At 36.5% G+C, this 13,821-nt stretch overlaps 1 protein-coding gene across 1 annotated transcript; it reads left to right on the top strand.

Annotated features, from left to right (window-relative positions):
- The first annotated feature begins 419 nt into the window (after window positions 1–419).
- Window positions 420–9,700, top strand: LOC107870154 (ATP-dependent RNA helicase DEAH11, chloroplastic). The gene is made up of 3 exons (XM_047412419.1): window positions 420–1,440; window positions 4,423–7,558; window positions 8,273–9,700. The coding sequence occupies exons 1-3, from the start codon at window positions 577–579 to the stop codon at window positions 9,481–9,483; spliced, it is 5,211 nt and encodes a 1,736-aa protein (XP_047268375.1). The 5' UTR covers window positions 420–576; the 3' UTR covers window positions 9,484–9,700.
- Window positions 9,701–13,821: the final 4,121 nt, after the last annotated feature.

Genomic DNA, 13,821 nt, shown 5'->3' with positions numbered 1-13,821 from the left:
CGGAGGGAGTATTTACTATTTTACTATAAAAAAATATTTAAATATTTTTTTTTAATACTATGAGATATAATTATTTTAGATATTTTATTTCTTGTCAAAGAATAATTTCTACTTTATTTATATTAAGTTTTCTAATACTTTAGTAATATAATATTTATTATTATTTTATTTAAAATTTATTATATTTATATATAAATAATTTGCACATATTCAGATATTCAGCCGGGGGTCTTTCGGAAACAGCCTTTCTACTTCATCAGAGGTAGAGGTATGGACTGCATACATCTTACCCCCAGACCCCACTAAGTGGGAATACATTGGGTTTGTTGTTGTTGTTGTTGTTGTATTAGGAGATAACATCTTAATTATTTTCATGTGTCTATTCAAATTCAGACTCATATGTATATTCGGATTAGGAGCATTAATCCAAATACAAACAAATACTGTTCTTTGTTACGGCAGTATAAATACGACTTCCAATTTCAAACACCTGAAAACCCTTCAGGTTTTTTCTTGAAACTTCTTTCACTTCACCGAGACTCTACGTTCACTTTCGTCTAGGGTTTCCGTACAACAATGCATTCACCTGATTCCTCCTCCTACAACCGCCGATTTCAGCCGCCGTTGCCGTCACCGTCGTTTTCGCTGTCATCGCCGTCGATGTACCACCGTTACTCTTACCGTCAACCGCCGTGTTACTACGATGCTAATCGGCCGCCGGGAAACTCACACAAGTCGCCGAATTTCATAATTCAGCTACGTTTCGGTAACCGGAGGATTAGCCGGTACGAGCTAGATGCTTTGATTGGAAAATTACCGTTTTGCCCTCGGAGTTCGTTTGTATTTAACAAAGGGTTGATATTTGGTTCGTTGTTGTACGATCAATGGAGTGAAGCACTCGAAGTAATTGTTGAATTATGGAAGATGAAGCTTGAGAGTAGCGATTATTGTTCGTTTACGCCGTTTGTTATACGGAATGTTGAGGTACCATCTGATGAAGAAGAGCTGAATGGAAGGGTAAAAATGGTATTTTTGGAGAAGTTGAGGAAGTTGTGGGTGGTTGAAAAGTGGGAGAGGAAAGTGGAAAGTTTGCGCGATGAGATTAGTGAGTTGTCGAAATTGTTGAAGAATAAGAATAGTTTTAGAGTGTGTAATGAGCTGTTGAAGAAAAGGGAAGGTATTGAGAAGGATAGGGAGTTGATTGTGAAGAGGATAGAGGAGTTTAGAAGGGGAATTCAATGTATCATTCGATGTTTGGAGGAGGAGTCAGGGTTTGAGGGCTCGGGGGAAGAGGAGGATTTGCGGGTAATTGAGATTGGGAGAGAGTTGGATTGGAGTAAAATTCATTGTTTAATGATGAGGGAGTGTCGAAGGCTTGATGATGGCTTGCCAATTTTTGGTTACCGGGAGGAGATACTTAAGCAAATACATTCTCAACAGGTACCTAATCTATTCATTTTTTTAATATTATGAGTCGTTTGGTATGAGGGATAAGGGATAATAATCCTGGGATAAAATGTAGGATTAATTATGGTGTGTTTGGTTAGAGGTAGTAGTGAGTCTCGGGATTATTTATCCCACTATCCCATATATGTGGTGGGATGCTAAACCCATGGCTTGCCAATTTTTGCTTTCCAGCCGGAGATTCTTAGGAAAATACATTATCAAGAGGTGCTTAATCTATTCATGTTTTTAATTTCGTTGGAGTTTAGGTTCTAATACCGATGACGTGATGCTAGGTAGAAATTTGTGGAGTATGCGGATAGGTAGTAGTGTGTTGTCTTGTTATCCGTCCATACTAGTAGCATTGCTCCTATGTCCTAACTTTATCAAAAACTAGTAGTATTGCTCCTATCGTTTCTTGTCCTTATAATTCTATTATTGCTCGTTGCTTCAATACAACAACATACCCCTTGTAGTTCCACAAAGTTGGGGAGGGTAGAGTGTAAGCGGACCTTATCTTTACCTGGGAGATGAGATCGATAAATCCCCAGATCAAGACAAAAACAGTCCAGAAAAAGAAGTAATGGAAGTACAAGACACAATAGATAGTTACTAGTTGCTTCGATTATTGTAGTATTTTGCTTTGTTTTGCTTTTACTTCTGTTACTCTTTTTCTGGACTGCTTTGTTCTGTTTTACCTTGAGTCGAGGGTCTATCATAAACAGTCACCTCTGAGGTAAGAATAAGGTATGCATACACTCTATCTTCCCCAGACCCCACTTTGTGTGACTACACTAGGTATGTTGTTGTAGAATTTAGGTTCTACACATGGACATACTAAACATTAATTAGACCATCAGGTCACTTGTTGGTGATTAGATGTAAATCTTCTTATAAGCATTAGTTGGTGACCAAGTTAAAAATGATTACTTGTATAATTTAACTGGGTTTGTTGTGGTAACTTGTATAGTTTAAAATCATTGATGGAAGATCTTTACACTGTTGATGTACTTAGATACATTATTGCCCTGTTGAATATGTATATAACTTGAATTCTTCTCGTTATTACCTTGTTGAACAGCAGGAGCAGGAATATTTACTTGCACCACAGTGCATTCGCCAAAGTAATAAGTGCATGACATGTGTTTTCAGCACAAGCTTTATCAATTAACCATGGTTGATTTATATGTGTTCTTACTTCACTTTTATCATTTAACTGTACCATTAACTATGGTATATTAACATAGTTTGGAGCATGCACCAATTGTGATAAGCTTTTTTTTTTCCTTTTTTTTATGGGGAGAGGATATGTGTACGAAACCAACCATACGCCCCCTTTCCGTGCCCCCCCACCCCCCCTCCTCCTCCTGCATTTATGAGAATCTACAAACTTGTGACATAGATGCTGCCTTGGAGCAACTATACCTTACGAGGGCTTTTCCCCTCCCTTATTCTGCGAACGAAAAACCCGAGGATTCATAGATACAGACTGACCCATTCTTGTTGATTTCTCTCCAGTCATTGATTTTTGTGAAGTGACCATTTCTGTATGGGAAGAATTCCTGCTATCGTGGTTGATACCAATGCACAGATATCGGCATTGGTAGCCCTATACCAGTGCTGACGGGTAAGTTCTAACTAGGTACCATAATGGGTATATTATAAGTATATGCTTTGTAGCTCCAATACATGTAATCCACAGTTTTTGTGCTATCAACTGAAACCAACAAATCCATGTAATTCTAAAAGCATCTTCTAAATTTAGAAAGTATATTATTAAGGGTAAATTAGTTGAATTTAATTTCTGTATATTAATAATAAGTATATTAAAGGAATTGTTGCTGTATAAATCTAAGCAAGGGAGCTAAGTGTAATATTGTAAACCATGAGGGAGATTAGTGTTATAAAGAGCAACCTGAAGGGAGGTCTCTAAAACTATCCCTAAAATTAAACATAGATCCTGTTTGGATTGGCTTATTTAAGTGCTCTTTAGTCAACTGTCAAAGTCGCTTTTCAGCACTTTTGTAGTGTTTGCGTAAAATAAAACAGTGATTTCAAGCACTTGTTTTTAAGTCAAAGTAACTAAATTAAGCCAAAAGACATTGTTAGAATTCCTAACTTATGGCTTATGCTTATAAGTCATAAGTTATAAGCCCATCCAGACAGACCCATTGTATTCCCTCAGGGGCATATTAATGGTTCTTTACCTTTTCATTTTGGTCGAAACTAAGTGGTGTTTGACATCATCAAGAAGGTATTGTTCTCTTTTCAAATTTACCCTTGTTAGGTTAGTGAATTTTTATGTTAGCAAGAAGCTTTATTAAATAGGTACTGTTTATCAAGGGTAAGTTAGTAAAGATACTTCTTACTTTCTAGGACTGTGTAATTTTCTTAAGGGGGTGTGCCCAAGTTAAAAGGACTGCTTAGTATGGATTGGGGGGGGGGGGGGGGGGGGGGGAAAAGTTATCTTAAATTTTTTCTGTGAATTTTATGAGAGGAAATTTTAAGCTACAATTTGAAATGAAAACATTGTTCATTTTGTAGTTTTTTATAGGAACATTAGGTGAAGTTATATTACTCAATACAACAACAACAATATTCTCAGTGTATTCCCACAAAGTGTATTCCCACAAGGTCTGGGGAGGGAAGTTATATTACTCAATAAGAAAATTTATTAAATTGTGTTAAATCGTTGTGTTTGCTGTTTGCAAGTTCTGAAGTGTTTATTTTTCTCTATTCCCCTCTTCATTTTTGCTGTCCACTCTTAACATTTAATTTCACCAATGCCACGTTGATATTTGACTGTGTAAAAGGATATTTTAGACTGTTGAATTCCTTATTCCCAAAGACCGTTCAGTTGCTTCTAGCATACTTGTGTAATATTAAATTTACCAATCATTTGTGTTAAATTGTTTGAGCTTCATTCTTTGTTTTTATTGTATATCTACTTTTATAATCTAGATGGTTGTATCCTTTTAGGTGACTGTCTTAATTGGTGAGACTGGATCCGGAAAAAGTACGCAATTGGTTCAATTCCTTGCTGATTGTGGGGTAACTGGTGATAGATCTATAGTTTGCACCCAACCTCGGAAACTTGCTGCCAATTCTTTGGCACAAAGGGTGAAACAGGAAAGTGAAGGGTGTTACGAAGATACCTCGATTATCTGCTATCCGTCATATTCATCTGGTCATAACTTTGATTCAAAGGTAGTATTTATGACGGATCATTGCCTTTTACAGCACTATATGGCCGATAAAACTTTGTCCAAGACTTCATGCATCATTGTTGATGAGGCACATGAAAGAAGCCTAAACACTGATCTACTTTTAGCATTGATAAAAAATCTTCTGCTTCAGAGGCTTGATCTGAGGCTTATTATTATGTCTGCCACAGCTGATGCAGACCAGCTTGCGGATTACTTCTTTGGCTGCGGAACACTCCACGTAGCTGGTAGAACTTTTTCGGTTGATATTGAATATGTTCCCTCTGAATCTACTGGATGTCTTGGTGCTGGCCCAATCTCCTCCTATGTCTATGATGTTGTCAAGATGGTGACTGAAATCCATAAAACGAAGGGAGAGGGAACGATTCTGGCGTTCTTGACTTCTCAGATTGAAGTTGAGTGGGCGTGTGAGAAGTTTCAAGTATCGTCAGCCATTGTTTTACCTTTACATGGCAAACTATCCTATGAAGAGCAGCATAGAGTTTTTCTCAACTATCCGGGGAAGAGAAAGGTAATATTCTCTACAAATGTTGCTGAGACATCATTGACAATTCCAGGTGTTAAATATGTTGTTGATTCTGGCATGGTCAAAGAAAGCAGGTTTGAACCTGGCACTTGCATGAGTGTTCTCAGGATATGCAATGTCAGCCAGAGCTCAGCTAAGCAGCGGGCTGGCCGTGCTGGGAGAACTGAACCAGGAAGATGTTATAGACTCTACTCAGAAAGTGATTTTGAAGGTATGCCTCAGCATCAGGAACCTGAAATTCGCAAGGTTCATCTTGGTGTTGCAGTGCTGAAGATTCTTGCTTTGGGCATCAAGAATGTGCAAGATTTTGATTTTGTTGATGCACCAAGCCCTAAAGCTATTGAGATGGCCACCAGAAATCTGGTACAATTAGGAGCCATTGCGAAAAAACATGATGCTTATGAATTAACTATAGAAGGACACCAAATAATCAAGTTGGGTATTGAACCTCGCTTAGGGAAATTGATCCTCAGTTGTTTTAACCAACAGTTGGGTAGAGAAGGTGTTGTTCTTGCTGCTGTAATGGCTAATTCCAACAGCATCTTTTGTAGGGTTGGCTCTGAAGGAGACAAGCTAAAGTCTGATTGCTTGAAGGTGCAATTTTGTCATCCAAATGGTGATCTCTTCACTTTACTTTCTGTTTACAGGGAGTGGGAGGCTGTGCCTAAGGAACGGAAGAATGCCTGGTGTTGGGATAATAGCATCAATGCCAAATCCATGAGAAGATGCCAGGAGACTGTGCAAGAACTGGAAGCTTGCCTCCAGACGGAACTTAATATCATTATTGCAAGCTACTGGCGTTGGGATCCTCATGTGCATACCGAGCACGATGAAACTTTAAAAAGTATAATACTTTCTTCGCTTGCAGAGAATGTTGCTATGTATTCTGGATATGATCAATTAGGTTATGAGGTTGCACTCAGTGGGAAGTACATCCAATTACATCCATCTTGTTCGCTGTTAAATTTTGATCGACGACCAACCTGGGTAGTTTTTGGTGAAATCCTTGCTGCAGCTAATGAGTATCTGGTCTGTGTTACTGCATTTGAGTTTAATTCTCTTTCTACTCTTAGTCCTTCCCCGTTGTTTAATTTTCTGGAGATGGATGCCCAAAAGCTGGAAAAGAAGGCTTTGACAGGTTTCGGTAGCATGCTATTGAAAAGATTCTGTGGAAAATCTAACAGTAGTGTCAATAACCTTGTTTCACGCATTAGAACTAAATATATGGATAAAAGGATTGGCATTCAAGTTAATGTTGATAAGAATGAGATTTTGTTATATGCTTCATCCAATGACATGGAGAGTGTTTTGGACCAAGTGAATGATGCACTTGAGTATGAAAGCAAGTTGTTGCAGAACGAATGCTTGGAGAAATGCCTATTCAGTGGAGGATCTGCTGCATCGGCCTCAGTTGCCCTCTTTGGAGCTGGTGCAATTGTTAAGCATTTGGAGCTTAAGAAGAAATTCTTGGCTGTTGACATATTTCATTCAAATACAAAAGCAGTTGATGATAAGGAACTGCTGATGTTTTTGGAGAGAAGCACATCAGGTGATATTTGTGCTGTGTACAAGTCCTCAGGTACTGGCCACGACAATGAGGAGAACAGATGGGGCAGGGTAACATTTCTTTCCCCTGATGCTGCTAAAAGAGCTATGTTGTTGACTCATGTAGAATGCAGTGGTGGCTTTCTAAAGGTTGTTTCTTCTAACAGTGTATCTGGTAATGATCAAAAGCAGTTCTCCTCCATCCTCCGAGCTAGAGTAAATTGGCCTCGTAGGTGCAGTAACGGTGTAGCTATTGTAAAATGTGAGCTAAATGATGTTTCTTCTATGGTGAATGATTTCTATGGTGTGGTGATAGCTGGAAATGTTACCCGCTCAAAGCCAAGCAATAGGTACGCTGACAGCATAGTAATATCAGGACTTAATACCGATCTTTCTGAGCCAGAGATAATTGAGGTTTTGAGAGGCAAAACAGATAGGAAAATTCTGGATTTTTTCTTGGTGAGAGGAACTGCGGTGGAAGATCCTCCAGTTGCTGCTTGTGAAGAAGCACTTAGGAGAGAAATATCCCCTTTCATGCCTAAAACTACACCTTTTGTCCAGTCTATTCGTGTTCAGGTCTTCCAACCAGCACCAAAGGACACTTTCATGCGAGCGGCTATCATGTTTAATGGAAGTCTTCATCTTGAAGCAGCTCAGGCTTTGGAGCATATTGATGGCAAGGTTCTATCTGGATGTCTTCCCTGGCAGAAGATAAGATGTCAGCAACAGTTTCACAGCTCTGTTTCTTGTCCTGCACCAGTCTACCACGTTATTAGGAACCAGCTGGATTCTTTACTCACATGCCTTAAACGAAGAAAGGGTATATTTTCCTTCTCTATATTATATTTCTTCTTTCTGATTATTTTTTTCTTTTTAAAATTCTAATTTAATTAACGATCATCTTTGTGAATATACTGTGTATGTTGTTGTATTATCTTTGTGAATTGCTTCTTAAGAACGGTATGGCAAAGTGGGAAATGAACTATTGAGCAGTGGCTTGAACGGTATCTTATTTAGATGACAGTATCAGTGTACCTCATTACATCCATTGATCCAAATTGCTTCCGTCTCTTTCACGTTTCCTTATTTCCTAGAGCAGAATGAAATGGGACTTGGACAAATTCTTCATTTGAAAGTAAAGTAGATACTAATTAATAGCTACAAGTTGAAACTATTTGTTCGATAATATACAAAGTTGTCTAAACAATCACGCTGTTGGAGTTAAACAATTGTCTTCTGATAAAAGAAATGCACCTGAGCCCTATCATAAACCCTTACTATTGGCTCCCTGATTCGATCTTAACCTGATGATTATTTGCCTTGTACGGAGAAACTACCTTTCAACACAAATTTCACGTCTGGTCCAATTGTAAATGGTAATTGGAAAAAGCGTTACTACGGATTACCCTCTCCTCTCTAGAACAGGATTTATTAAAACAATTTTTCTTATGAACTTTTAACAGTACAAAATTTTCAGAGACAAGTTGATTAGGTGGTATTTGGCTGCTGAGAAGACTTTGGGATTGTTTTGCAGGTGTGGAGTGCAATCTGGAGAGAAATGAGAACGGTTCTTACAGGGTTAAAATATCTGCCAGTGCTACAAAGATTGTGGCAGAATTGAGAAAGCCATTGGAGCAACTGATGAAAGGCAAGATTGTGGATCATGTGGGAATTTCTCCAACTGTTGTTCAACTTCTATATTCCAGAGAAGGGACTAATATCTTGAAGATGGTTCAGCGGGAGACCGGAACCTATATTCTTTTTGACAGGCATAGCCTTTCTGTGAGAATCTTTGGCTCCCCGGTCAAGATTGATATGGCTGAGCAGAGGTTTGTTAACTCCCTTCTGGCGCTACATGAAAGCAAGCAACTTGAAGTGCATCTTCGTGGTGGACTTTTGCCTCTTGACCTTATGAAAAGAGTTGTTCAGAGTTTTGGACCAGATCTTAGTGGTCTCAAACTAAAGGTGCCCGATGCAGAACTCTCTCTGAACACCAAGCGTCATTGCATCTCGATCAAAGGTACCAAAGACATGAAGCAAAAAGTTGAGGGGATTATTTCTGAAATTGCTCAAAGTAGTCTTCCAAGTCAAATGATGGACGATGATTCTGACTGCCACATTTGCTTGTGTGAACTGGAGGATGCTTATAGACTTGAACGTTGTACCCACGCCTTCTGTCGATCATGCTTACTGGAGCAGTGCGAGTCTGCAATCAGAAGCCGGGAAGGGTTCCCTCTATGCTGTATGCATAGAGGTTGTGGGGCACATATTCTAGTTTCTGATTTGAAGTCCCTGTTGTCAAATGAAAAGTTGGAGGAACTTTTCAGGGCTTCTTTGGGTGCATTTGTAGCAGCAAGTGAGGGTCGCTACCGTTTTTGCCCCTCCCCAGACTGCCCATCAGTTTATCATGTTGCTGAATCAGGAGAAGTTGGTGCACCCTTTGTCTGTGGTGCATGTTATGTGGAGACGTGCACGAGTTGCCACCTGGAGTATCACCCCTCTATCTCGTGTGAGAAGTACAAGGAGTTCAAAGACGACCCAGATTTCTCTCTCGAGGAATGGGCAAAGGAGAAAGACAATGTGAAGAAATGTCCTGCTTGCGGGTTCACAATAGAGAAGGTGGATGGCTGCAATCATATCGAATGCAAGTGTGGAAAACATGTTTGCTGGGTTTGTTTGGTATTCTTCATCAGCAGCGACGATTGCTATAACCATTTGAGGTCTATTCACCAGGCCATTATATGAGGTACAATGAACTATAATTATGTAAATAATCTGCTAATGTATATACTCCTGGAGCTTTTAATGTATGTAGGCAAATGAATGCAGTTTATATAATATTAAGCCATCTATGTATATATATATGTATTCCCCTGTAACTATGTTTATAAACTTCAGTAATGATGTACTCACAACTCTTTTTAACTTTATTTGGTAATATTAATTGGTGCCATTGATAAGAGCTAGTTGCCTCAAAGAATATTTTGGTTGTTCTTTTAGAGTTTGATTGCTTGAATAGCCATACAATTTGTGGTTCTTGGCCATCAAAGTTATCGATTTTTTCTTTTTTATCTTTCAATATTCAGCTTTGGCCTTTTTTTTTGTTTGAGCCAAAGGTATATCGGAAACAGTCTCTCTACCTCTAAAGTAGTGGTATGGTCTGTGTACACTCGACCCTCCCTAGATCCTACTTTGTGGGATTAGACTGGGTATGTTGTTGGTCTTTCAATAGTCATTTTATCGGAAATAATCTGTCTATCTTTACGAGGTAGGGGTAAGGTTTACATACATTCTATCCCTCTCAAAACCCCCATGGTGTGTTACTGTTTTCAATAGTCAAATTTACTTTACCTATGTCACTTCGATGGTTGTTTTAGTCAGATTTTGGTATTTTTCGAAAAGAAATAATGATGTCCACGCTTAATTCTTAGAAAAGGACCAAGAAGTCATCGATTTGTTTTTGTTCTTTCAATAGTCATTTTATCGGAAACAACAACCTCTATCTCTATGAGGTAGATACAAGGTTTGTGATACTACCCAACTTGTGGGATTCAATAGTCATTTTCAATAGTCGGATTTTGTATTTTTTTCAAAGAGAATTAATGATGTCACAATTTTAATTCTTATATTCCCTCCGTTTAAAAAAAAATGACCTATTTTTCTTTTTTATTTGTTTCAAAAAGAATGACTTATTTTCTTTTTTAGTAATTTTTTAATTTTAACTTTTCATATGATATGTTTAAGACCACGAGATTGAAGGGCATTTTAATACATTTCATATATTTTTAATTTAATACTATAAGATTTAAAAGTTTTCTTTATTTTCTTAAATTTTGTGTTAAGTTAAGCTAGTTCATTCGTTTTTTAAATGGGGAGTAAAAAACTAAAAGGTACCAAGTTCATAACCACTAATATTGCCATCCTAATCATCCCCCCCAACCCCATCTCTCCCTTTCCAAAACTTAAAAATGGTAGTATTTCCCTATATATACACTTGGCGTTTGGTCCATCATAAATGATAGGTCAACTTAAGTGAAGGACTAGTTTTTTAAGTGGTGAAATGGGCTTCTGCAGAACACATTATTCAACAATTGTTAAAAGCATATATATATTTTATGGTAGAATTTTATTTGTTATTTTAATATTTTGGTATTAATTCATTGAATGGTGATCACAGTAGTCGGTGCAGGTAGGGCCAATATTCTAATTTTAAAAAAGATATTTTAATTTTTTTTTTCTTTGACTGGAAAGTCAGCATAGTCCATTATTGAAATTTGATATGTAGATACTGAAAAATATGCACCACCAGCTAAAAGTAAATAAAAAATCTTATTCTATTTGTATATGATATAGAGAATGGAGTTGGGTTGGAGAATGGAGAGAACATAACTAACGTAAAATATTACTCCCTCCGTTTCGGAATAAGTGAATTATTGGGATATTTATGAGTGTTTCAAAATAAGTGAATCATTGAATTTTTTTTCAAATTTGTCCTTATGATTTGACAACCAATTAACTTTTGAAAAGGTATTACAAGGTCAATTTTTTCTTTTTTCGGGGTAAAAATGAAAAGTTGTATTAAATTTATGTTTTTAATGTTTTTTTCCTTAATATGTGTGTCAAAATTCAACAATTCATTTATTATGAAACGGAGGGAGTATGAGATAAGCATTCAGTAACTCGAAATATGGTTAAAGTTGCTACGATACAATTTAACTTTACATGGATCCTATTACCCCCTTCCTAAACTCAATTTTAGTATAGTTTTGTCACTCTTTTTGCTGACGTGATATTTTTATTATATAAAATAGGGTCCATGTTAAATGTGTCACGTCAACTAAAAAGATTGACTAAAGATGTCACGTCAGCTAAAAATATTGATAAAAATACATTATAATTTAGTTGGTAATAGGACCCTCGTGACGTTAGAGTGTGTCATAGCAAATTTGGTCATAGTTCAGGAATACTAGATACTTTACTCAAATATCATTTGTGAAACTTAATTTTTCAACTTTCACTATCATTTCCTTATATTGAATAAATTTGTTTTCATTTTTCAACATTTTTGATCAATCAAACATTTAAAAAAAAATTTTATATCAAAAACACCCCAAAACTCTTTTGTTCTATGTTATTACTCTTAGTTTCTGTAGAATCATCTTTACCACTCAAAAGAATAGAATCAAGTATGAAGTTCAAATAGAGATAAATTACACAAATACATAACTTATGTTTTCAATATTATAAAAAATTTCAATTCCCTAAACATATTATTAAAATCTTAACATATACATAAAATGTTATGTATATGTCGGCTATATTATATATATTAATAAGGAGAGAAAGTAAAGTAATTAAAAAATTGGAGGAGAGTAATTATTTCTACGGGTTGGTATTTATGTTATTTATAAAAATTTTAATGAATGTGTAGACCAATAAATGAATAGAAAAAGATTTTAATACTAGCTTTAAAGATTGAATAAATGGCCCACCAATGCACATTCCAACACTATACACCACACCGCCTAACTGCCACCTTTCCAATAAAAGGCCATATTATTGTTATTAATAAAAGACAAAAGTTTACACATATATGTTTTATTATTACTATTAATCAATTGTTGGAGATAGGGGTGGACTAGGTTCGAAAATTTGGTGCTTCAATATTCATTAAAATTAATACAGAATAGGTATAATTATATAAAAAAATATATAAAAATTAGTTTAAGATAGAAAAGGCATCCGTAAAATCAAGAAGATTGTTGAGTGCTTTGACTTTCATGCAGAACCTTAAAGCCTTGAGTGTAAATATGTGTTTTTGAACCTCCCGAACATCCACGACCCACAAATTCTGGGTCCATCACTGGTTGGAGAATGTGTGCGTTGAAATGTATCCTTCAATTACTCATAAAGTTGTTTTCATGCATGTGATTAAGAGGTCACGAGTTCAAGTCGTAAAATCGTCTTTGTAAAAGTACAAGATAAGATAAGATTGCATACAATAAATCCTTGTGATCTGACTATTTTCTGAACCCCATATATAACGAGAAACTTTAGTGTACTGAATTTCTTGTGATCCGACACTTTTCTGAACCCCACATATAACGAGAAGCTTTAGTGATCTGGCACTTTTCTAAACCCAACAAATAGTGAGAAACTTTAGTGTATCCAACTATTATACGGAGAATGTGTTTGTTGAAGCACATTTCACAAGTTCATTTCACCACATAAACACTAGTTTCTACACTTAGTTGACCTACCCTTTTTGCTATTTAGTATTTGTGATGGACCAAAGGCCAAGTGTGTATATAGACATAGAATAATACCAGTATTAATGAATGGCATTCTTTTGAAATTTTGATCGAATAGTCATGTTGGCCATGCAGCATGGCCCATGCTTGTGCATATGCATATGATACCTCCCATATCAGAGGCGGAGTTAGAATTTCAACTAAGGAGGTTCAATATTCAAAGAAAATTTAGTCGAAGAAGGTTCAACACCTACTATAACCACATAAAAAATAATTTTAATCATGTATAAATAGTATAATTTTTCGTCAAAGGGGGTTAGGCCGAACCCCCTAAAGGAGGCTGGCTCCGCCTCTGCCCCATATAAGATATTATTCTCGATATAATCATAGTTCTTTGGCTCATCGATCAAGGTATTATTTGATATAATCGTACTTCTTTAGTTCGTCTTAAAGATTTCTGTCTCACGATTTTTGACGACTCGAATTTTAACTTAAAAAGATATCTCAATAATTGAATCATAAAATGCATACCCTTAACTTTTCCATCTCATTTCGATGTGAGAGTCCCCTTTCAAGTTCAATAGTCAATGGTTTGTTGGTTGTTACACTTTCCATTTCAGGTTAATTATTGGGAAAAGGGTTAGATATGCCACTCAATTTTGCGAAAAGGTTTAAATATATCCTCCGTTATAAATTTAATCTAAATATGTCTTCGCTGTGAAAGTTTAGGAGCAAATACACCCCTAAACTTTGCGAAAGGGTCCAAATATATCCTCCGTTACAGGTTTGGTCCAAATATGCCCTCACTGTTAAAGTTTAGGAGCAAATAGAC

This window comes from Capsicum annuum, chromosome 5 (genome assembly GCF_002878395.1).
Source record: "Capsicum annuum cultivar UCD-10X-F1 chromosome 5, UCD10Xv1.1, whole genome shotgun sequence".
NCBI lineage: Eukaryota > Viridiplantae > Streptophyta > Magnoliopsida > Solanales > Solanaceae > Capsicum > Capsicum annuum.
This window is presented reverse-complemented; position numbering and strand designations above follow the sequence as displayed.